We start from the raw sequence: 20,609 nt of genomic DNA, 5'->3' as shown, positions 1-20,609 counted from the left end.
GAAGTGCAAAATGACAAATTTTACAGCAGAAATTACTCCAATTTCTTCACAAACAATATCTCACTGTTAAGGGACACCATTGGACACAAATGAGGCAGATGAGGAACTGCAGGGCTGCTCGTGGCAGGAGATGCCCACCCTCTCTTCTCCTCCCACTAAATGTGGCACACAGGATTTATTTGTACCAGCCTATTCAGACCAACGCTGCACCTGCCAAGCTCTCAGCTGTTTCTGTTCCCTCATTTGGATTCAGGTTTTTTGTGCACTGCTATGAAGTACTGATGTAGCCAAATAACGTAAACAAATCACAATCTGTCTGGAAGGAAAACAGTTTTAATCCAAAAATTCTGCCACGAATAATAATGAACCATACATGTAAAGAACCGATTTTAACTGGCTTAATAACCAAATAATAGAAGGTGTAACAACGTCCTCTAAACAAGAGCAGCGCTAATAAAACACCCAACCATCCGCTCAGTACTTAAAATTAGCAATTTATTTACTTCTCCCTGCCCTTAACTCACGATGTGCCCACAGCCTGGCGACACACAGAGCCCCAAATCATTTTAGCACCCCCGACAGAAGAACACACCTCGTGCCACTCCGAAGGCGCAGCTGCAGCAGAAGCGGGGATGGGGGGCAGCTGTGGTGAGCGCCCCACGCGGCTCCTGTCGGACACGGAGTCCTTCTGCGGCTGCAGAGAAATGACAGAGACCTTCTGACAGTACTCAGGAATTACGCTGCTTTGAGAACGAGTTATTCAAAATGACACATTGCCTTCCAGGCACACACAATGTTCTCTAACAAGATTTCCTCAACGTTATTCAGCCCCACGTTGTTGCCAGGTATTTCTGAACAGCATTTTTCCTTTGTATAAGCAGACACCCCCAGTCCTTCTGATCTTCCCAAACTGTATTTGCTCAGGAGATCCACAAGAAACAAATTCCCAAATACACAGTGAGATTACCAGAAAAAGAAGGTGAAAGCATGTGGCATCAGAACACCAGTGCATTAAATTGCCATAAAACACCCAGTCATCACCCTGCACAATTATGTACAAAAGGATTACACATTATTTACACATAACTTCAAAGACATGATAGAACAAGGGGCAGTTTTCGTACAGGCCTGGGAATCCCGGCTGCCCAAACCTGGCATTCAAGCAGACAAAACTGTGCCCTCCTCCACATCATTTTGCGAAAGGACTGATCTGCCCAACCCCCTACTGCCCACAGTGTGCCCCCACGCAGACACCCAGAATCAAGATGTTACCACTGCCAGGTGCCTCTCCCTAAAGGCAGCATGGCTTTTTCTTGATTACTGGCAAAAGTATTGGGCCTTTGGGTGAGAATGAGCCGAGCAGTCTGCTGGGAGAGCTGTTCATTCATGAAGATGCAAGGGCTCATAAGAAAACCACTGTTCATCCTAACACAGCCCTTGGGTTACTTTTATTATATTACATATATTAGAGAGGTTACTGTCCAAAGAACACGGAACAAGTGCCTTCAAACGGAGTCCTTCTCAGTGACGTGCCATCAGCCACACGTAACAGCCAATCTGAAAACCACACGAGTGTCCGTAGCCCCTGCAGAAAGAACTCACCCTCTGTGCTGGCTTCATGCTGCTTCGTCTTTCATCTCTACTTTGGTTCCTGAGAATTTTTTGGTCCTCCTCCTGCTCAGATCAGCACATGCACTGAAAACAAACAAACAAAAACGAGAGGACCCTTTGGGAACAAAGGACGCCAAAGCAATCAGCCTCCTCGCCCAACAACGCGCTCCACACCCCTCTCCTCCCAGACCACGCGCTGCCTTTTCCTTCTTGTCCTCCCCAAGCACTTTTCACCTCAAGCTTTCTAACTCTCTCCAGCCATCTGTCAGGCCAGATTTTCACACCAACCCCCGCCCCCACCTCCCCCAAACCCAGGCTCCTCCCCGCCGCTCCATCTTTGCCACCAGTGCCTCCAGGCCCCTAACGGTGGTTAACAGCAGACGTTTCCACACATTAAATACCACGAGAAGCAAACACGTGTCAAAGCAAAGGGTAAAAGAGAAAGGTGTATGGCAGCAGGCCTCATGCCTCCACTGAGCGCGTGAGCCCCTCGTCGCCTGCCCTGTGCTCAGCAGACCCATTCCAGCTCAGGGATTTCTGGCACTCTGCTTTCCAGTGCTCACCTTCACCGCTGCAGCCCCAGCACAGCCGGTGCCGGGAGCCGGGCTGTCCTCCTCCTCCCTTCTCTGCAGAGCTGCACAGCCAGCCCTGCTGTGTTGTGCCAAGCTGTAGCTATGGAGACTCAGTTCTGGAATCAATGAGCAAATGCACGGGTCTGCCTCGCCTCTGAAAGCTACAAAAAGCCCCAGTGCATCCCAGGTACTCCAGCAATTGTATGAAAACTATCTAATTTTTAATCATTCAGAGCCAAACTCCCCAGAGATTCAAAGCCAACGAGACACTTGCATTCCCACACCAGTCTGTGTGGATTTGTCTTCCATCCACAACCGTCAGCACGTCCCAAGAAAAAGCATCCTTCCAGTTTCAGCAGACAGAGCTGTTGCAGCCCAGCATGAAATGCAGAGCGGTTTCCTTTCGCCAGCCCTTGGTGAGGCATCGCACACGTTCTGCCCGACCGAGCAACCCTTCCATCCTGACCACAACTCCTCACCAACACTTTCAGGTGCCATTCATCCCATTTCCTGTAAACCACGAGAACAGCAGGCGCCCTTCATACAGCGGCACTGCTTTCCTTGGATGTGATGTTTGCTCAAGGTGGGAGACAGTGCTTTGTGGCCACACATGGAAGCTCCCCCCATGAGCTGCTCCATGAGCACAAGCCAGCAGGGAGGGCACAGAACCAGCACTGCTAATGCTGGAGAAGGAGGCAGTGCAACTGCTCTGGGTCACAGCTGTACAAATTCCATGGTGCTGTTCTGCGAATTCAAGGTAATGCTGGCAAGAAGACAAGCTCAATTAAGCAACAGTTATGGTGATGGTTGTTCCTTTGTGCACAACTCCAGTGTCCCCATGAGCCATTAAAGCCCATGGCAGCATTATCACTGGATGACATGCTGCCATGTTACAATGTTACAGCTAGCTATGTTCACTTAACATATACATACATACAAATTCAGAATCACAGAATCCTTCGAGTTGGAAGGGACCTTTAAAGGCCATCCGATCCACCTGCCTGCAATGAACAGGGACACGCACAGCTCCATCAGGTGCTCAGAGCCCACCCAGCCTGGCCTTGGCTGACTCCAGCAATGAAGCACCCACCACATCTCTGGGCAGTCTGTGCCAGGGCCTCACCACCTTCACTGTAAAAGACTTCTTCCTGGTGTCCAACCTCTTTAGGCTTGAAGTTGCCTACTGTCGATGGAGGCCTGGTGTTGTACCAGCAGCGCACAGATGAGCTCACAGTAACATAAATCTCTGCTTTACTGCTTTGTATCTGCAGAGCTCAGTGAACTCAGCACCGCTCACACACTGCCTGCGGGCAGCCTGGCGTGCTAAAAGGAAACAAAGTGCTTCGAAAACCCTGTGTGAAAATTAAATGCGCAGTGCGCTTTGCTGCCATTACAAAATAACGCTGACACATTTCGTACTCGGCTTTCCAACGTTCCCACGGTGGCACCAAGCAAAATCAGTCACGGAAGCAGAAACGCCAAGGCACATTTTGCCGACCTCTGGCTGGCACAGCGCAGGGTGGCGCGGCTCCGAGCCCGGCAACAACACCGGCATCGGCACCGATACCGGCACGGATACCGGCACCGATACCGGCACGGATACCGGCACCGATACCGGCACCGATACCGGCACCGATACCGGCTGCAGGCCCGGCCGTGGCGGCTCAGGACAGCACGCGGTGCCGGGCAGCACTCCCCGCCGTGCCGGCTGCGTCCCAGCACGCTGAGCAGCCGCCCGCACCGCGGAACCGCCGCCCCCCGCGGGCTGGGCCCGGGCTCGGAGCCGCGTCTGGGCGGTCCCGGCGCTGCCCCTGCGGGAGGAGCCGCGCGGCTGCGGCCCGGGCGTTTTCCGTCCTTAATTTCAGCCGTAAAAAAATAAAAATAAGCAGGAGCCGACGGGACGGGACTCGCCGCGTGGCTCGCAGAGCCGCACGAAGCCCGGAAGCGCCCTCCGAGGCGGCGGGGACGGGAGGGGGGGCCGGGCAAAGCGGGAGGGCGCAGAAAACGACAGAAGCGCCAGACACGCGCGGAGCGCCCGGCCCGAGGGGCGGAGGCAGCAGCCGGAGGGCGGCGCCGCGCTCCAACGGCGAGCGCTACGCGAGCCGCGGCCCGGCGGGAGGTGAGCGGGGGGCGGCGGAACCGCGGCCGGGCGGTGAGGTCGGGCCGTGCGGTCCGGTCGTGGGGTCCGGTCCCAGGGCCGGGGCGCAGAGCCGCCCTTCCCGCTGCCCCCGTGCCGCCCCACGGCGGGGCCTGGCGGGCGGCGGCCCGAGCGAGGCGGCAGGTTGCTGGGGTCCCGCCGTGGGTTTTTGGGCCGTGGGTTTTTGGGCCGTGGGCTTTTGGCCGTGGGCTTTTGGCCGTGGGTTTTTGGGCCGTGGGTTTTTGGGCCGTGGGCTTTTGGCCGTGGGCTTTTGGCCGTGGGTTTTTGGGCCGTGGGTTTTTGGGCCGTGGGTTTTTGGCCGTGGTTGCGCTGCGCTGCGCGGAATGGGAGGAGGCGGCGCACCGGGCAGCCGAGTTCGGCGTTCGGTACGGTCCGTGTCAGGGGATGCGGATGTAAGGGAAGCGTAGATAAAATCGTACCTTAATTAATTAATATAAAATTAAAAAAAAAAAAAACGTTGACGCCGTGGTTACGTATTTAGAACTCAGAGAAGCAAAGCGTGACATTGGGTGTCCCTTGGCTGATGGCAGCCGCGGCACAGATGGCGTTTTGGGGCGGAGGGGCGGCTGTGAGCCGCTGCTGTCCGGCTGCGCTGCGCTCGGTCCGCGTTTGGAGGCGCGGGCGCGTTGTGTGCTGTGCAGGGAGAGCCGGCTTACAGAGAACCAGGAGTTGGAAGGGACCTTTAAAGGCCATCCGATCCACCTGCCTGCAATGAACAGGGACACGCACAGCTCCATCAGGTGCTCAGAGCCCATCCAACCTGGCCTTGGCTGTCTCCAGCAATGAAGCACCCACCACATCTCTGGGCAGTCTGTGCCAGGACCTCACCACCTTCACTGTAAAAGACTTCTTGGTGTCCAACCTAAACCTCCCTGTTTAAGTTCGAAGCCGTTTCCCCTTGCTCTGTCCCCACAGAGACCCTGCTGAAGAGTCTGTTCCCTCTCTCCTGTTGCTCCCATTTAGGCATGAAGGCTGCTTTCAGATCTGCTCAGAGCCTTCTCTTCTCCATCTGCACAGCCCCAGCTGCTCTCATGGGTCGGGGGCTGTCGGCACAATGCAGAAATGCCCTCACCAGCCCCGATGTGGTGTTAGGATGCAGGCATTCTTAATTTATGATGCCTGCCTTAACCACACACCACTGAACAGAAGCCCTTCAGCTGAGACACGTCACTGGTGTTACCTATGCAAAAGGTTTCCTGGGTACAAACATATTCAGTTCTCCCCCCAAAACCATTCCCATAGAGTCCCTCCTCCTTGCATGTGCTCATTGGTTTTGGGTGGGGGTCTCAAGACCCTCAGATACAAAGTAAGCAGCCTTCCTCTTCATGACCCCACATTGCCCTCTTCTTGTTTGTTTTTTTTTTTGGAGTTGCAATTTAGAGTGCTGTACTGGAGAGGACCCCCATGCTGACCTGGACAATAATGATGTGTGGGACTTGTTAAGCAGGGAAAGGATGTTCTGCTTGCTGTCAGACCCAGAGTGTTCTGCTGACTGTTAGCTGGTTTTGTGCAAGCAGGCATTGTTCAATTAGGGGTATCAGGGCAGTAAGGAAGAAGGTGGGGCACTTGGATACTTATTTCTGCCCTTGGGAGTTCCAGAAGAGCTTTTGGGGCCTGTGTGCTAGGTTTCCTTTGTAAACCTAACATTATAAGCTAGAAATGACGTTAACAAACAAAGTCTACAGTCTCTGTTTTGGCAAAAGCTTTTCCTTTGTTTTCAGAAAACAGCTGCACGACTCTGCCACTGCCTGGCCTTGGCTCAGGGGAGGTCGGTGGCTCTGAGGGCTGGCGGCGGCACTTGGGGCACAGCATGTCTAAAGAGCTGCAGGAGCTGCAGAAGCAATGGCACTTCATCGTGCAGTCCATCCACAGCAACTCAAACGTAGGTCTGCATGAGAATTGGGAGGACTGTCTGTGACTTCCGAAGCCAGGATCTTTACAGGTCTTGAGAAACGGTGCCCACATTTATCTCAGTGATGCTTTTTTTCCTTTACTCAGAAACTTGGGGCTCTCTTTCTTGAGCTCAGGAGTGCAGGGGAAGGGCAGCCCTCCCATATCTTCAGCAGTCAAGATGAAAGGACCGCTGTCCTGCATTTCTGTCTTACCAGTGTAGCCATTTCAGGCAGAAGAGTGGCGTTTTGGTGACATGCTTGTGCTGCTCTACAAATAAACTACATACGTATTTGCATAGGGAGAAATAAATGTCTCTCCTACACAAAAATTACAGTGTATAACTGCTTTAACAGGAGGAATTTGTTTTCCACCTGAACGACTGCAGACTTACAAAAGCTGTTCCCCTGTTTGTCACTGAAGAGCTGTGACCTTGGCAGTTGTGATGAGATGAAAGCTGAAGCACTGTCCTTCCCTCCACAGGTCGTTGCGTTTATGAACTCCCGCCTTGGCCTGTACTTGGATGACCACCCTTTTGTTGCCTTATCGCTCCTGATGTTCATTGCAGTGTCTACTATTCCTGTGGCATTTTTCCTCATCTTTGTTGTTACAACAGTCGTAATGGCCTGTGTTGGTGTGATAGTCATGGAAGGTATTGTATGCTTGTATCTACGTACTCCCTTTTCAGACACGAAACCTTTTCCTTACTCTTTTCTTCTTTTTGGAGTCCTCCCAGTTGAAGCGTTTGAAGATTTCTGCGTGTAGTCCTCAGAACAGTCATCTGATTAACTGCAGTCTGTATGAGAGGAAATCCTAATTGCCTTTCTAATCTGAACCCCTGATCGCAGCAAAACCAGTTATCTTGGCCATGCACAGCTTTCGTTTCTGGTCTTTTATGGAAGACATTGTTACTCTGCCCTCCAGTGCTGTCCTGCAAGCGGCAGGCTCTTGGCTGTTCTCCCATCAGCTGTTGATTCCATTTTCCCAAATGCTTTTACTTTGGGGTTGTGGTCGAACATCTGCTTTTCTAACTTAGTTATATATAAATGTGTTTAAATGATAATCTCTATTTTGTTTTATTAGGAGTTGTGATATCCATCGGGGGCATCGCCCTCCTCTGTGTGCTCTGTGGCCTGGGCGCGCTTTCACTGGGAGTTTCTGGAGTGCTGAGTGTTTGTTACATCGTTCTTTCAGCTCTGGTCAACTACTGGTGTGCCTCAAGGTAACAGCCCGTGCTTTGATCTGCATCCTGACTGCAAATTGCACCTGCACTGCTGCATTGCTTACTTCCTTTATTTTAGCAGTGAACCACTTCTGGTTCGTTTAATGGGTGGTTTTTGGGTGCTGGGGCATCTTTGGCTGCTTTGGTGCTTCAACATTAAACACATCATCATCAGTTTGGATTTTGGTGAGAGTTACCATCATAGAATCCTTTGAGTTGGAAGGGACCTTTAAAGGCCATCTGATCCACCTGCCTGCAATGAACAGGGACACGCACAGCTCCGTCAGGTGCTCAGAGCCCACCCAGCCTGGCCTTGGCTGACTCCAGCAATGAAGCACCCACCACATCTCTGGGCAGTCTGTGCCAGGGCCTCACCGCCTTCACTGTAAAAGACTTCTTCCTGATGTCCAGCCTAAACCTCCTCCCTTTGAGCTTGAAAAACGTGCATATGCTAACACTGTAACATCAAAATCTATCTTAGAATTAATACTGATTTAAACATCCTCAAAGCATGCTTCCAAGCGTGCCTAGAGGATGCAGCAGCGTTCTTTCTGCACAATACAGTAGCCAGCTATCTCAGCTTACCTGCATTTGTAGAGGAATGGACAGAAATGTAGCTTTGGAATAGGACACAAGTTGATGAAGGGAGGAGCGTGGGTGGCTTCGGTAGGAGCGAGTCGTTTTTCTGGCTGCTGCACGTGAGCTGGATTGCAGGGCACGTCTGCACGTGCTCCTGGAGCCCAGGGCTCGGAGGCCCGCTTGGGAAGCTTTGTTTTAGCCGTGCTCTGCTGGGCTCAGGGCGGCCCTGGCAGGTTGTGCTGGAGGGCCACCTGCTGCCTGCCAGCGATTAGCAGCGAGGGAGGCTGATGGTCACTCGTGAGCACGGGGAGGACCGCGGAGAGAAAGCGCAGCCGATCCCTCTGAGACTTTCTTAGCTTGGTCCTTCATCACAGCAGCCCTTCTGCACAGTTCTCAGGGACTCACAGATTTTCCTGTGAGAATATCATACTTCGGGAAGAGAAGACTGTGGTGCAAAGCCCAGCGTATCTGCACTCCTCAGGGCTTCGCAGTCCTGCAAGGCGTGCTGCCAGGCCCATCGCTTTGCCCACCAGGTCCAGGAAGGATTTCTCTCTCCTGTAGAATGCACTGATGTACTGGTAGCCCGCATGCAAATCACGGTTTGATGCTGAAGAGGACTGGCAGATCGCTCCTTTTGTGCTCTGTGCCTGCTCAGAGGGCTGTGGCAGACAGAGCAGCAGCGGATGTTCAGAAGTCTCAGGCTTACATCTCAAGCTGCTCAGCTGCTCTGGCAGAAAGTTAGACAGCAGCCTTAGGGGAGAGCAGGCATAAAGCTGTTCTTTTCTCCTGTGCAGGAGCCAGGCGAGGAAGCAGGATGTTAATGGAAGCTCTCCACAAAAGAGTCTGTCTGTCATGGACTTCTCTGACAACAAACGAAAGAACAAATAAGTGGTTCTGCCCATCTCCTTCATACACTCCGCTGTGCAGGTCTGTCCTTTGCAATGTGTTCGTTTACTTGTTGAGCATCCAACCTCAGTGCACTTCATTTGGGGGCTGAAAGAGCATCGTGTGTTGTCACTGTGGTGGAGCACCCACCGAGCAGCACACTGTGACACTGCATGAACAAGGGAATGTTCTGCAGAGTTTGGTAGAGGGATGCAGCAGTAACAGCAGAGTTGGTGGCAGTCGGGTGATAGAAAGGGTAGGCAGTGTTTGCCTTTGTTACTGGAGTTCTGGATGTACTATTTTTTGCAATTTGTATGCAGCAGTTTGGCTGTTTTATACGTAAGTGTTAGAGCCCAGAACATCAGAAATGCTTTTGAAGGGTGAAAAAGTAATTTCTAAGTGCTTACAGCCCATGTTAAGACACTGTGAGCATACCACACTAATGCTGCGCGTAGTGAGAAGAAAGCAGGTGTCATCACGCCTTAGTTGTGCTATAAGCTTTTACACACCTGTACAGCTGAAGGGATGTTTTCCTGCACTCACTGCCACCTCACAGCAGCTGTATGCAGTCCACCCTTCTGTTCTGTCCTGCTCCGGGTGCTTAAATGGCCTGTTTTGCTTCTCAGTTGTAACCTTTCACTTTGTTTATAACTTTTTCCATTTTTGAAAGTGCTGTCATATTTCTAAGCATTATCTAACTGTATGAGTTTAATAAAGTGCTGTTTGTTTAACCAGGTTGTCTCATTATTCTTATTTATTCTCAACTAAGGAGCTTCCCTCACAGCTTCCTTAAGGGTTTTCCTTTCACGCAGGAGCACACTTGTTCAATAAAATATTTATTGTGGATCTTTCAAAACTTTATCCCACACAGGATGTTCCATGAAGTTCCTGCTGGTAAGAGGAAGACAAAAACAAAACTGAGGTGTGCGTTCCCAAATTTCTCTGTAAGAAAAGATAGGGCTGTGGTACTGTTCACATAACGTAGGGGTGGAGAACTCTGTCTAGAAGATGGAACAAAGACACCTTTGAGTACACATGCAGAGTTCTTTGCTATCATTACTGGAAGGTAACATCTGCAGCAGCCAAACCCCAGCCCCCAGCAGTGGGGCTGCTCTGCAGCATCCCTTGGCCCAGGCTGCTGTGCCACCAGGGCTGGCTGTCCCAGTGCAGAACCCAGCACCACTTGTCACACTCCCTGCGTTGGTGGTTGCCTGGCTCTGCAAGGCCTCTCTGTCCTCCATGGAGCCAACAGCTCCTCTCCACTTGGCAGCAGGCTCACTGAAAGCGCCTCAGTGCTCCATCAAAGACGTGGATGAAAGTGTTCAACAGAACCAGCCCTAAAATGGAGCCCTGTAGACCCACAGTAGTGCCTTGCCCCCTGAGCTGTCCCCACGTACCGGAACCCCAGGGGCCTGACCCCTTGTGTTACATTCTGGGCTGTGTGCTGGGCAGCTCATCCAGAAGGATACAGGCTGGAAAGCTTTACTGAGATCCCAGATCCCAGCAGCTGGCTTCCCTTCATCAACAGGATAGGTGACCTTACCATGAAAGGAAGATTCATTTAAAGACTATCTCCCCACAGAACCCATGTAGGCTGCAGCCAATGACAGCACTGTCCTTCAGGTGTTCTTCAGAACCTGCCGAGGTAATTTTCTCCATCCTTTTTCCAAACACTGAGGTGAGTCCAACAGGCCTGCAGCTACTGAGGCTTTCCTCTGGCTGGCAGTCAGCTGGCACCTCTCCAGATCCCCAGTGACAGACAACTCAGAGATCTGGGCCTGCCTTTGGCCAGCTCTGAGCACCCTAGGATGGACCCCATGGACTTACACACATCCACATGGAGCAGCAAATCCCACACGAGCTCTGGGTTGGCTGGGAGTTTATTATTGCTGCAGTCATAATCCTCCCTCAGCAGCGATGCTACAGCTTGCCAGCAGCCAGTTTCCACACACTGCCAGATGCAGTTTGTAACTTTTAGGATTATGGGAGTCCGACGCTTATCTGCCTTAACTCAGCGCCCTTGTGATGGTGTGTTCCCCCCACCCACAGCTTCCCCTTTAGGCCCTTCTCAGCACCACTGACACAGCCATGCTAAACACTGAGTCAGCCTTCCTGCCCCAGGAACAGCAAGCAGCCCAGGAGCCTCTTGAGCTCCAATTCTCATAACAAGACCATACATGACCTCCCCCATTTCCTCCTAAATATTGAGTGCCTATAGGCACAGGTGGGTTATGTGGAGCAGTTAGTGGAGCGGGCCTCAGAAATCCATTACCGCCTGTGTCTGCCTTCTGTCGGAAGCCAGAATACCTACCAGGCACACCCTCAGCAGGAGCTAACTCAGTGCCTGTATGCGGGCTCCTCCTGTGAGCTCTCCTGCACCACAGCAGGCTGCACCCAAGCATCTCTGCAGCCCCCTGGCTGGGGCACCTCCCAGGCACTGCCAGGTCCTTGGGACCATCCACTGATGGAGGTCAGGGTAAAAGGAACCCTGCTCAAGCCAGCCTTAATTATCATCCATTGAGGAATGTAACACTGTGAGCACCTGCCCTGAACTCCTTTAGGAATTACAGTCAGCTCATCAGTAATGCTTATCGTGAAGTGGTGGCAGTGGGAGCTGAGCCCCATTCCTCCCCTTCTGCCCCCCAGCTGTGGCAGCATCAGAGGTGCCCGCTGACCCCATCCCACACAGTACTGCTCCACCCCTTACAAGAAGCTGAAACCAGCAATGGATAATTCTGTGGTGACATTAAAAAACAAGCTTAGCTTATAGAAAAGCTTCACTACTTCTTGCCCAACAAAGCTCTGCACACCTTTTCTATCCAGCTGCCCATACAAGCACTTCTGGGCTCTGCTCGCAGGGCAGGAGGACGTGCATCACAGCATTCCTTCAGATGCTGGAACATAGGATATTCTGGAGTGGCTTGTAGCACTGAGCAGTGCTTTTGCTCTGCTATCTGGTCTATCATTGGATTAAAAGCAAATACAAACCACTCAGTTTTAAGATGAATCTCATTAACCCAAAGCCATTGGGACCATCACCATTTGGTTTAGTGGGGAAAGGCAATTGCTAGAGCTGACATTCTCCACCTGTGACTTCCAGAGGCAGGAGTTTATTCTCAAATTAGAGCATTGGTATCAAAAGTGAAAGCAATGATACTGTACAAAAGCACTACTCTCAGCCTGACCTTGCTCACACAGCAGGCTCAGGAAGTGCTGTAGCACATTCAGTTAGTTCTGCCTCTGCCAGCTTCCAGAAGGGTGGGCAGCAGCTGCTGCATATAGGGCACGAGCAGCCACACAGAGACACAGCCCAGCGAAGGCAGCACCTTCAGATGAGGCACCAAACAGAGGCAGCACTTGCGCTCTCCCTTCTTTGCTTGCAGGAGAAAGAGCACTTTGACCTGATGGCCTGCCCGCAAGCCACACTTAACCTGGATTAAAACTGGATCTACCTCCAGTTTCATTTGCTTCTATTTGAGGAGCATTTTCTCAGAGAGAGGAAGAGCTTCCCACTCATTCTCTGAAGCCTTATTTGAGGGCAAGGTGGTATAATAATCCAAGCAGCACCCTAAGGGACAGCAGGTACCTCCTGCAGTCTTAGCACTGAGGTGTGCAATGCATTAGCAGAACTATTGAGGAGCTAACAGCATCCACTGCCACAAGCTTCCTTCTAAAAATGCTCTTTAAACAGGGAAGGAGGGAAGAGGGGGTGCAGTTTCTCTTCCAGATGAGAACACCACTGCATTTCCACTCACGTATTGCTTCTCCTGTCACATACGTGCCTTCTTCGTCTCGCTGGCATCCTTCTCCCCTCAGCCCACCTCTTTCAAAGGGACTCTTCGCAGCCCCACCACCCTGCGCCGCTGGGTTTCAGTTCCCGGCTCACACTGGCCGTGCATTTCCACACCTCGCCCTTCGGAAGGCGCTGCTCGGCCGAGCAGCACCGGTTCAGCATCGCACTGCTGAGCTCCGCAGCTCTGAAGCCGACGGAGCGACCGCGCTACAGAGCAGCACGGGGAGCCCTGAACGCCGCAGTGCTCGGAGCTGACCTCGAAGCAGCAGCTCAGCCCTTCTCCGAAGGAAGGGCAGGAGCAGCTGAAGAGGGGCTGCTTTCACACGGCTGTTTTCTAGCAGTCGTGGCTTTCCTGACGCAAGGAAACAGTCATAGCCTCCACTGAGTCTCAGGTGGCCCTGAAGCTTTGTGGGGCTTCTCTTCTGTTTTCAGCTTGGTTCCTCTGCTCGGAGACCTGGGCAGGACAGCCTCCATTCACGAAGGCACCTGTGTTTACCTCCAAGGAAGTACACGACCAACTCCAGAGCTACGTCTCTTACCTGAAAAGCCACATTTTTAATCCAAGTTTGTTAACAAGTGCATTAGTGTACCACATTTACCATCATGGCTCTTCTTTTCAGGCATTTAAGAAGAGCCTGAAGTAGCAGCATTGTGGCTGCCATACAGAGGACACCAGCAGCAGCCACAGTCACCGCAGCCCACGTTGCCCGGCTCAGCAGAGCATCCCCTGCAAAGGGAGCAGAAAAGCACCACGCTGAGGGGCTGCCCCCCCCCCACAGCCGGGCAGCGCACAGCAGCACCACTGCTCACCTCGTGCTGCCGCCCATCTGTGGGGCACCAGGAGCACAGGGCCCTGCAGGCTCACCGTGGAGCTGGCGCCCGGCATCCCGCTGCCTGCAACAACAACGTGTGGGAGAGAGCAGTGAGCAGCGCAGTGCTGTGTGCTGCACCGCCACAGCACAGAGCCCACGGGGCTTTACCTCGCTTGCTTCTGGGCAGCCTGGGGCACCTCACTGAGCACAGAGGGGAGTCTGGCTGGAAGCGGTTACAGAGGAGGACGCTGCAGTGGAAGTACACCTGGACACAGAACGCATGTGGCCGCTCACTTACAGGAAACAGGCAGTCCTGCTGAGCAGAGTAAGCATTAAGTAGTACTCACTAGGCTAGGGAGGGCTTTGTCACCAGACACGAAAGCAAAAGCCTTCACTTCCAGCCTTTGGCGATAGTTGGGATAGCTGACACCACGGCCCACAGGATGGAACGCAGTCCTGTAGCTGTCCTGGTCATATTCACACCTGCAGGGGGGGAAGCAGCAGCCTGCTGATGGTAGGGCAGAGGCCGAAGAGCCATAGAATGGCTGGGGTTGGATGGGACCTCTAAGACCATCTATTTCCAACACCCCCCCACTATGGGGAGGACACCTCCCTATAGTCCAGGCTGCTCCGCTTCCAGCTGCAGCTACAATTCAAAACAGAGTTGCCATCCTGCAAATTCCAGGACACCTCCACAGGTGACACCAGGCAGCAGCACCTGGCAGTGTCTCCCAACGCAGGGCCTGTTGCCCCATGCCTCTGATTGGGAATGCAGAGCAAAGGGGTGAGGGGAGAAGCAGCCAAACCCTGCAGCCAGCAGGGCAGCGTGCCCCAGCAGGGCACTCACCCATCAACAACAATATTCCACTGTGGAAGCGAGCTTGGATCTTCTGATGCTGTTGCCCAACAGTCATCCAGCTGGAGATGGAGATTGGGGTCATTGCGGTTCAGGACCTGCACTTCCATGAAGATGGGCTGCTGTAGGTACCTCACTATGGGGTACTGGTCGTCACGGTACGGCTGCCTGTACGAGTCCTCTGCAAGAGCCAAAGCCTGAGTAGGTAAGTAACTGCACAGCAGCAGTCCTGAAGAAACCCAAGCACTCTGAAGCCAGAGGCACTCAGCTCCAAAATTAATTCCTCCATCTCAAGTAGCACAGCAAGAGGAAGAGAAGCCCAACACCCAGACTTGCACACTCTCCCTCTCATCTCAAGCATGAATTACTGCCCAGTTATCTGAGCCTGAGGATGGCTTACCTGGGTAGCTTAGGAGAATTAAAGAGAGGGGGCCGTGGTTCATGGAAGCAGCCAGGGCAGGAGGGTTATCAACCCTTACAGAGACGGAGGCATCACCATTGCTGAAGGAGCACAGCACTGTTAACCTGGGCAGGGAACAAGAAGTAAGGCTCACATCTGTACAAGGGATCCCCACAGCCAAGTCTCAGCCAAAGGGACTTCCTGACACACCTGAACTCACTGTCCCTTGAGATCCTGTGCAGCACACGGTCAGACTGCAGCGCCCTCACCTCATTCTCATACATTATCTTCTCTCCTTCAAGCTGAGAAGTGACAGCAGCATCGGTGAGGGCACTCCCCCATGTGATGCCCTCCCTGCCAGCTGTGGGAGTACTCACCCAGTACCTGGTCCCACACCCGCTCAGTGGGACGTGAAACCAGGCCCTGTCATTCAAGGGGGACCTGGAGGTGGGTTTGCACATGGGATCTCTGAGCCTGAGTGTATCCAGGGCTAGTGGAGGTGTCGTACTGCCAGCAAGGACTTCAAAATCCATGTACCCATCCTGGGTGCATACAGCAGCTGGAACAGAGGTACAGGAGTCACACCCAAATAGCCACAGCTCAGTCTGCCAAACAGCTGCTGTGTTTTGGCCACAGAAACTTCCCGGGAAGGAGCAGGCCAAGAATGAGCAGGGTTGGGGTTTGCCAGCTGAGCAGCAGGTTGGACCGAGTCCATCCCAAGGCATAACTCACCTATCGAGCTGTGCTGGTCACAGGGGCACTCCGGGTGCATCACCATTGCCACAGTCTCCCCATGGAAATGAAAAGTCAGTTTCAAGGAGGACAAGTAGGACTGAAGTTCAGGGCAGCTCTCCCCACGTAGCTGGAAGACAAGTTACTCTCCTGGAGCATAACGCAAGAGTTACCCTTGACACATACAGCGGAGCAATTCAGTCTGCCCTGCAGCCAGAGTGTGAAGAGCAGAAGACCTGCATTGCTCCAGGCATCTCTGACAGCAGCCCACCTCGTAGCAGTGTAACCTCCAGCTGCTCCCACAAGGACAGTTCATGAAACCCGAGTTACTTTTGAGAGTGATGCTTATCTGCTACCCAGTGAGCTGACATTTATCTTGGCCACAGCCACCCTACATCAGCCACAGCACACATGGCTGACCCAGCACCCATCCAGAACTGCTGTGCTTTGTAACAAGCAGAGCCCAAAGCACTGTGACCACCCCCCCCCCCCCATAACCTCAACTCACTGCAGACTTCAGGACTCCCCTGCTGACAAGCAGCTTGACCCCTCCTGTTGTGTTGAGTGTAATGCCTTTGTCCTGGAGCTGGTCCATTGGGATGGTCTCATCCTCTACAGCCACAGCCATAAGGGTCCCTGGGAAGGCTGGGATGGCAACAGTCATGTGTGTTGTGTTACAAAGCACCGGACCTGTAACAGCATCCTTGTTGAAGCAGAACATCGGTTTCCTCGGGGCAGGAGCAGGCAGCTCCCTCCACACGTTACCTGGAGCACAAAGCATTCTCGACTCCACGGTCAGTCTGCGTTGAGGAGGGCCATACGTGAGCTTCAGTGCCGCGGTGTGGAGCACCTCGTGGTTGTGCTGCAGGGCAGGATGCAGAGCAAGGCACTCAGTGCAGAAGGCAGCACAGGCGCAGCTCTGCAGAGCACACGATGCCCACCTGAGGCCGCTGGTCTTCAGGAAGGGAGCGGAGCTTTGCACACTCGCTCTTTAGGAAAACACCCACTCACTGCTCTGCTCACAGGACAGGCAGAGCCCCAGCAGAACTGTGCTGCTGGAGGTGCGCCCTGAGCAGGGCCGGACAACTCAAGGCCGGTCTGCAAACCAACAGCCTGCTCACACCATTAAGCACAGCTCCAGATGAACTCGGCCCTAGCCACAGCCCACAGACACCTCCATCAGGAGGAAGGCATCCAGCCCATGGAAAACCTGCATCATCCCCTCAGCATGAGCTCCACGCTCCTACCTTGTAGGAGACAACTCCAGTGGCAGTGAAGGCTGCCTGGAATACCAGGTGGTGTCCGTCAGCCAGAAAGCTGTAGCCGTGCTGCATGGCTTCCCCGAGGCTCAGCTGGTGCACCCTGATTCCATCATCAATCATCAGCGTCCCGGTCAGTGCAGCCACCTGACCCTGCAGAGCAGGAGGGGTCCCCTAGAAGGGTGCTGCTGTGGACACAACCCCACAGTAGCAGCAAGGCACTTTGGCCCACCACAGCACAGGCTGTGCATTCAATCCATCTGCACCGAGGTCCCACATTAGGCTTCCCAACAAGAGGTAGCTACTGCAGCCTGACAGCAACAGGCTGCCTCTGGGTCCAAAACCGGCACCTTCTGTCAGCAGGAAGACACCTACCAGCTGCTCGTCACTGTCGCCCTGTCCTGGGAAAGTAACCTGAGGAAAGAGAGCACGAGAGTTACCACAGATGGAGCTGTAACCACTGTCTGCTTCTAAGAGAAGTCTCTGCTGCACGTCCCCAAAGCCGGAGTTGCACCAGCAGCCTCCCCTCCCCCCCCAGCAGCGCCGCGCCAGGCACGGTGCTGGCAGCGGTGTTTGCAGAGCGGCTCTCAGAGAGCAGAGCGCCGCGCCAAGGAGGACCTGCAGCCAACAGAGCTCCCACAGCCACCGCCCCGCGGGTCCCCGGCCTGCCCCAAGGCCCCGGCGGGACCGCAGCGCTGCCCTCGCTTACCGCCATGGAATCCTTCGTGCAGTCCGTCGCACCAACGAAGAGAGGAGCGATGCTTTCATCCCCGCGGGCGGCGCTGCACCGAGCCCTGTAGGTGCCGTTCCTCTCCTCTCCCGCGGTGTCGTTCAGCAGCAGGAGCAGCCTCAGCTGGTACCGCCCGTGCTGCGGGGAGACGGGCTTTAATCAGGAGGGACATCAAATCAGGGAGGAACAGCGGCGGTCAGCACAGCACAGAAGCCCTTCACTGTTGGCTCCTTCATCAGCAGCACAAGTGGCTGTGCTGGTACATCAACTGGTATTTTAGGAGCTCCGGGGTAGAGATGGGCTCTCTAGGTCAGCAGACCAGGCAGAGGGGCACAAAGCAGTGACGGAATCAGGAGCAGAGCCTCAGAGAGCACCTGGCAGCAGTGCTGGCTGCTCCTGGAGCAAGTACAGGAGTACTGCCAGTCCTCAGAGCAACTGCTCCCAGTAAGGCCTCTGGGCCTCTCCGCACTCTGCTTTAACAGCTCTCCGTAACTCAAATTATGTGCTCATGCATGCATGCATGTATCTGCCAGGTGCTGGCACCCTTCCAGCTCCCACAAGGGATCATTTAAAGTGGCTCTCCACTCCATCACAGGAGAGTACAGTATTCCTAGCAGCATCTGAAGGTGTTTAACGTGCAGCTGGAAGAGGAAGCACTCAGGGAACAGTGCCCCAGCAGAAGGGACCCTTCACAGTAGAAGTCAGTAGAAATTAGAGGTAGAAACCCTACTAAGCCCAGCCTTGAGCAGCAGAAAAACCCCAAACACTCCATGGCATTATGCTCCCAGAACAGAAGTGTGCTTTACCTCCAGGCTAGTGCAGTTCACCAGCAGGGCACTGAGCAGCAGTTTCTCATAATCCACAGTGTGCTCACAGGACATCATCTCCTGCCCACTCTCATCTATGGAGAAGGGAATAGCCAGCCCTTACAGGCAGCAGCTGACTTCAAGCCATGGAGGGAACAACTGAGCCAGGCCAGCAGCAATACCTACCCACTACATGCACATGCCATGTGTAATTGCCAAGCTCTCTGGGAAGTTCCAGCTCCAGCCTGTCCTGCAGGCAGGTCATGCTCTCTGCAGAGAGAAGGCTCGGTCAGATCCCAGCCCCAGCATCCCTTCCACACCAGCAGCAGAGGAGGCAGCTCTAAGCAAACACAGAGCCCCTCAAACCAGCAGCAACACAGGGAGATCCCAGTCATTCATTCTTACCTGAGAGATCCCATTCCCCTAAGGTGACAGGGGCCAAGAACAGCAAAAACCCAAACAAAAGGAGCAGCAGCAGCCTGCAAGCAAAGCAGAACCTCATCAAAGAGCAGCAAGGAAAGGGCCCAGGGCCCAGCTCCTCCTGGCCCCCACCTCACCTCATCCTCAAAGCACCAGAGTACTGCTGCCCCACAAGCAGCCCCATCTCTCCCAGCCACCACAAGCCTGCTGGGTGCTGCCCAGGTGGGTTTATATGGGCACACACCAGGTGCAGCCTTTCTGGTGGGCACCACCTCACCTGCCCCTCGTTTCAGGGCTGTCCTGGGAAGGAGGAGGGCTTCTGAGGGATGGTTGGGTGGTGCAGTCTTTGCTGTGGGATTGTTGGATTTGATTTTAAGGCATTTTTTCTTGCGTTTCTTGAGTTTATTCCCTTTCTTCCTTTGCCAGATGGCGCAGACTTTTTGACAGCTGTTTTTTAAAAATGAGATTTCTGTGCTGCTTTGATTTCCTGGTGATTTAAAACAAATGTACTGGGGGATCTGGATGCACCTGAGGGTGTCCAGTTCTCCTTCTGGGCAAACCTGCAACGCTGAGGGCAGATCTCGTGCTTAGCAGAGAACCCTTGGGGCATTTAAGTTAGAAGAGAATGTCCCTATCAATCTGGGACCAAAAGAGCTCCGGGGCTCTGCCTGGCTCTGTTCTTCAGAGCTGTGAGGCCCAGGGTGGAGGAACCGCAGAGCTGCATTCTGTCCCAGCTGCCTCAGTGCTCTGCAAATCAGGCAGGCTTGGAAAAAGAAACAACGGAGACTCATATTATTGAAAGCAACTGAATTCTGGAGATGTGAGAAAGCAAGAAGGCGGATCGTAGGGGTGGAAAGAAATGTTACGGGTGGCCATTAAGGATTGGGATATTTGTGCAGGGAATAACGGCTGTTGTGTCGATTACTGTGTGTGAACGCCAGACGTTGGCTCATCTCGCCGGTTTTGCTGCCCGCAGCGCGCTCTGCTTGCTGTGGGCTGAGGGCAGGGCTGGAGCTGCGGCACGGAGCTGCACACAGCGGGACCGCACAGCAGCTGTGCTGCCGGGCACCGCCCGCCGCTTCGCTTTTGTGTGCGGATTCCTGCATGGCCGCTCCTCCGATGAGCAGCTCTGCTCCAGCCGCCCGCTGGTACCCACAGCGATGCTGAACGGCCGCTTCGCGTCCTGGAACATAAAACCGGCTCCTCGGCTCTCTCTTGTTTTTCCGCTCCACAATCCTGCAAGCTCCCCTCTTCGGTTTCTCTGTTTGTTTGTTTGTTTTTCTTTCGTTTCTTTGATTTTCGGACTTCAGGAAAACAAAAGGCATCGCCCGGTGCCATCCAGCACAGCACAGCGGGCGCCGCGCCCGGCTGCGCAGAGCGCACGCATCTGAGCTCGGCCCCGCAGCGCCCGGCAGCGGGTCGGACGCCCGCAGCATTTCGTCCCCGCGGGAGCCCGGCCGGCTGCGAGGAGGGAAGGAGTGAGGCTTTGTGGTTGTTTCAATGCGCTGCCATCCGCGCTGCCGTCACCCCGCGTGCCCAATCTCCGCGCTCTCTGAGCCCGATGGTTCCAGCCCCCCCTGCTGCAGGGATGCCTTTGCTGCCCTCAGTCCTGACCGTGCCGCGTTTGTTGCTCTCCAATTTGCAGCGAGCAAATGTCGGCCCGGAGAACGCATCGTGCAGAGCAGGCGCAGCAGCACCGCTGCTTTTCTCCCAGGTGAGGAGGCAGATGGGGCCCTGAGCTGTCTGAGCAACCAGCGCGCTGCTGCTGAGGCTGACGGGTGTGAGTGGTGGTGCTGCTCTTGGGATTGTCCTGGGAGGAAACAGTGATAACCAGAGACGCAGCAAAATCCAAAGACAAGATGGGAGCTGCTGGCTCGGTAACCC

General features: G+C 53.9%; 3 protein-coding genes across 10 annotated transcripts in view; 1 reads left to right on the top strand and 2 right to left on the bottom strand.

Moving 5' to 3' along the window:
• DNAH3 (dynein axonemal heavy chain 3) overlaps nucleotides 1-3,800 on the bottom strand; it is a 71,702-nt gene extending 67,902 nt beyond the window's left edge. For all 7 annotated transcript variants that reach the window (XR_016471649.1, XR_016471650.1, XR_016471651.1 and 4 more), the window contains exons 1-3: nucleotides 2,175-3,800; nucleotides 1,603-1,695; nucleotides 593-694 (exon numbers count right to left, since the gene is read on the bottom strand). Coding sequence is in view for 1 of the 7 variants with exons in the window: in XM_031595467.2 (XP_031451327.2) it covers nucleotides 593-694; nucleotides 1,603-1,620 (120 nt within the window). In the remaining 6 variants the exon portion in view is untranslated. The remainder of the gene's footprint in view (nucleotides 1-592; nucleotides 695-1,602; nucleotides 1,696-2,174) is intronic.
• Nucleotides 3,801-4,146: 346 nt separating this feature from the next.
• LDAF1 (lipid droplet assembly factor 1) lies at nucleotides 4,147-9,648 on the top strand. Of its 2 annotated transcripts, XM_031595469.2 has the most exons (5): nucleotides 4,147-4,302; nucleotides 6,063-6,223; nucleotides 6,715-6,883; nucleotides 7,315-7,453; nucleotides 8,827-9,648. In XM_031595469.2, the coding sequence occupies exons 2-5, from the start codon at nucleotides 6,152-6,154 to the stop codon at nucleotides 8,918-8,920; spliced, it is 474 nt and encodes a 157-aa protein (XP_031451329.1). In that variant the 5' UTR covers nucleotides 4,147-4,302; nucleotides 6,063-6,151; the 3' UTR covers nucleotides 8,921-9,648. The 2 variants fall into 2 exon arrangements, with proteins under 2 accessions (XP_031451329.1, XP_090007674.1); XM_090151548.1 differs by lacking the exon at nucleotides 4,147-4,302 and having other exon boundaries at nucleotides 6,071-6,227.
• A 3,589-nt stretch (nucleotides 9,649-13,237) lies between these two features.
• ZP2 (zona pellucida glycoprotein 2) lies at nucleotides 13,238-18,960 on the bottom strand. Its single transcript, XM_031595470.2, has 18 exons — nucleotides 18,863-18,960; nucleotides 18,711-18,784; nucleotides 18,492-18,575; nucleotides 18,306-18,400; nucleotides 17,479-17,637; nucleotides 17,145-17,183; nucleotides 16,758-16,922; nucleotides 16,276-16,372; nucleotides 16,019-16,200; nucleotides 15,511-15,640; nucleotides 15,156-15,337; nucleotides 14,989-15,080; nucleotides 14,779-14,903; nucleotides 14,370-14,559; nucleotides 13,870-14,005; nucleotides 13,691-13,787; nucleotides 13,521-13,604; nucleotides 13,238-13,437 (listed from the first exon to the last, which is right to left on the bottom strand). Exons 1-18 carry the CDS (start codon nucleotides 18,907-18,909, stop codon nucleotides 13,292-13,294), a joined length of 2,124 nt encoding a protein of 707 aa, XP_031451330.2. The 5' UTR covers nucleotides 18,910-18,960; the 3' UTR covers nucleotides 13,238-13,291.
• Nucleotides 18,961-20,609: the final 1,649 nt, after the last annotated feature.

The sequence above is a fragment of the Phasianus colchicus genome, chromosome 16 (genome assembly GCF_987193195.1).
Source record: "Phasianus colchicus chromosome 16, bPhaCol1.hap1.1, whole genome shotgun sequence".
In the NCBI taxonomy this organism is placed as follows: Eukaryota; Metazoa; Chordata; class Aves; order Galliformes; family Phasianidae; genus Phasianus; species Phasianus colchicus.
Note: the sequence above shows the minus strand (reverse complement) of the source record. Positions and strands in the feature narration are given on the sequence as shown.

Bases quoted from the DNA above. Each gene is read 5' to 3' on its own strand.
- ZP2 (XM_031595470.2), bottom strand. From the start codon at position 18,909: ATGGGGCTGCTTGTGGGGCAGCAGTACTCTGGTGCTTTGAGGATGAG. The intron at 15,641-16,018 runs GTGAGTTGAGGT...CTTGTCTTCCAG, and splicing joins GGGGAGTCCTGAAGTCTGCA to CTACGTGGGGAGAGCTGCCC. The intron at 13,605-13,690 runs GTAAAGCCCCGT...TTGTTGTTGCAG, and splicing joins GCTGCCCAGAAGCAAGCGAG to GCAGCGGGATGCCGGGCGCC.
- LDAF1 (XM_031595469.2), top strand. From the start codon at position 6,152: ATGTCTAAAGAGCTGCAGGAGCTGCAGAAGCAATGGCACTTCATCGTG. The intron at 6,224-6,714 runs GTAGGTCTGCAT...TTCCCTCCACAG, and splicing joins CCATCCACAGCAACTCAAAC to GTCGTTGCGTTTATGAACTC. The intron at 7,454-8,826 runs GTAACAGCCCGT...TCTCCTGTGCAG, and splicing joins AACTACTGGTGTGCCTCAAG to GAGCCAGGCGAGGAAGCAGG.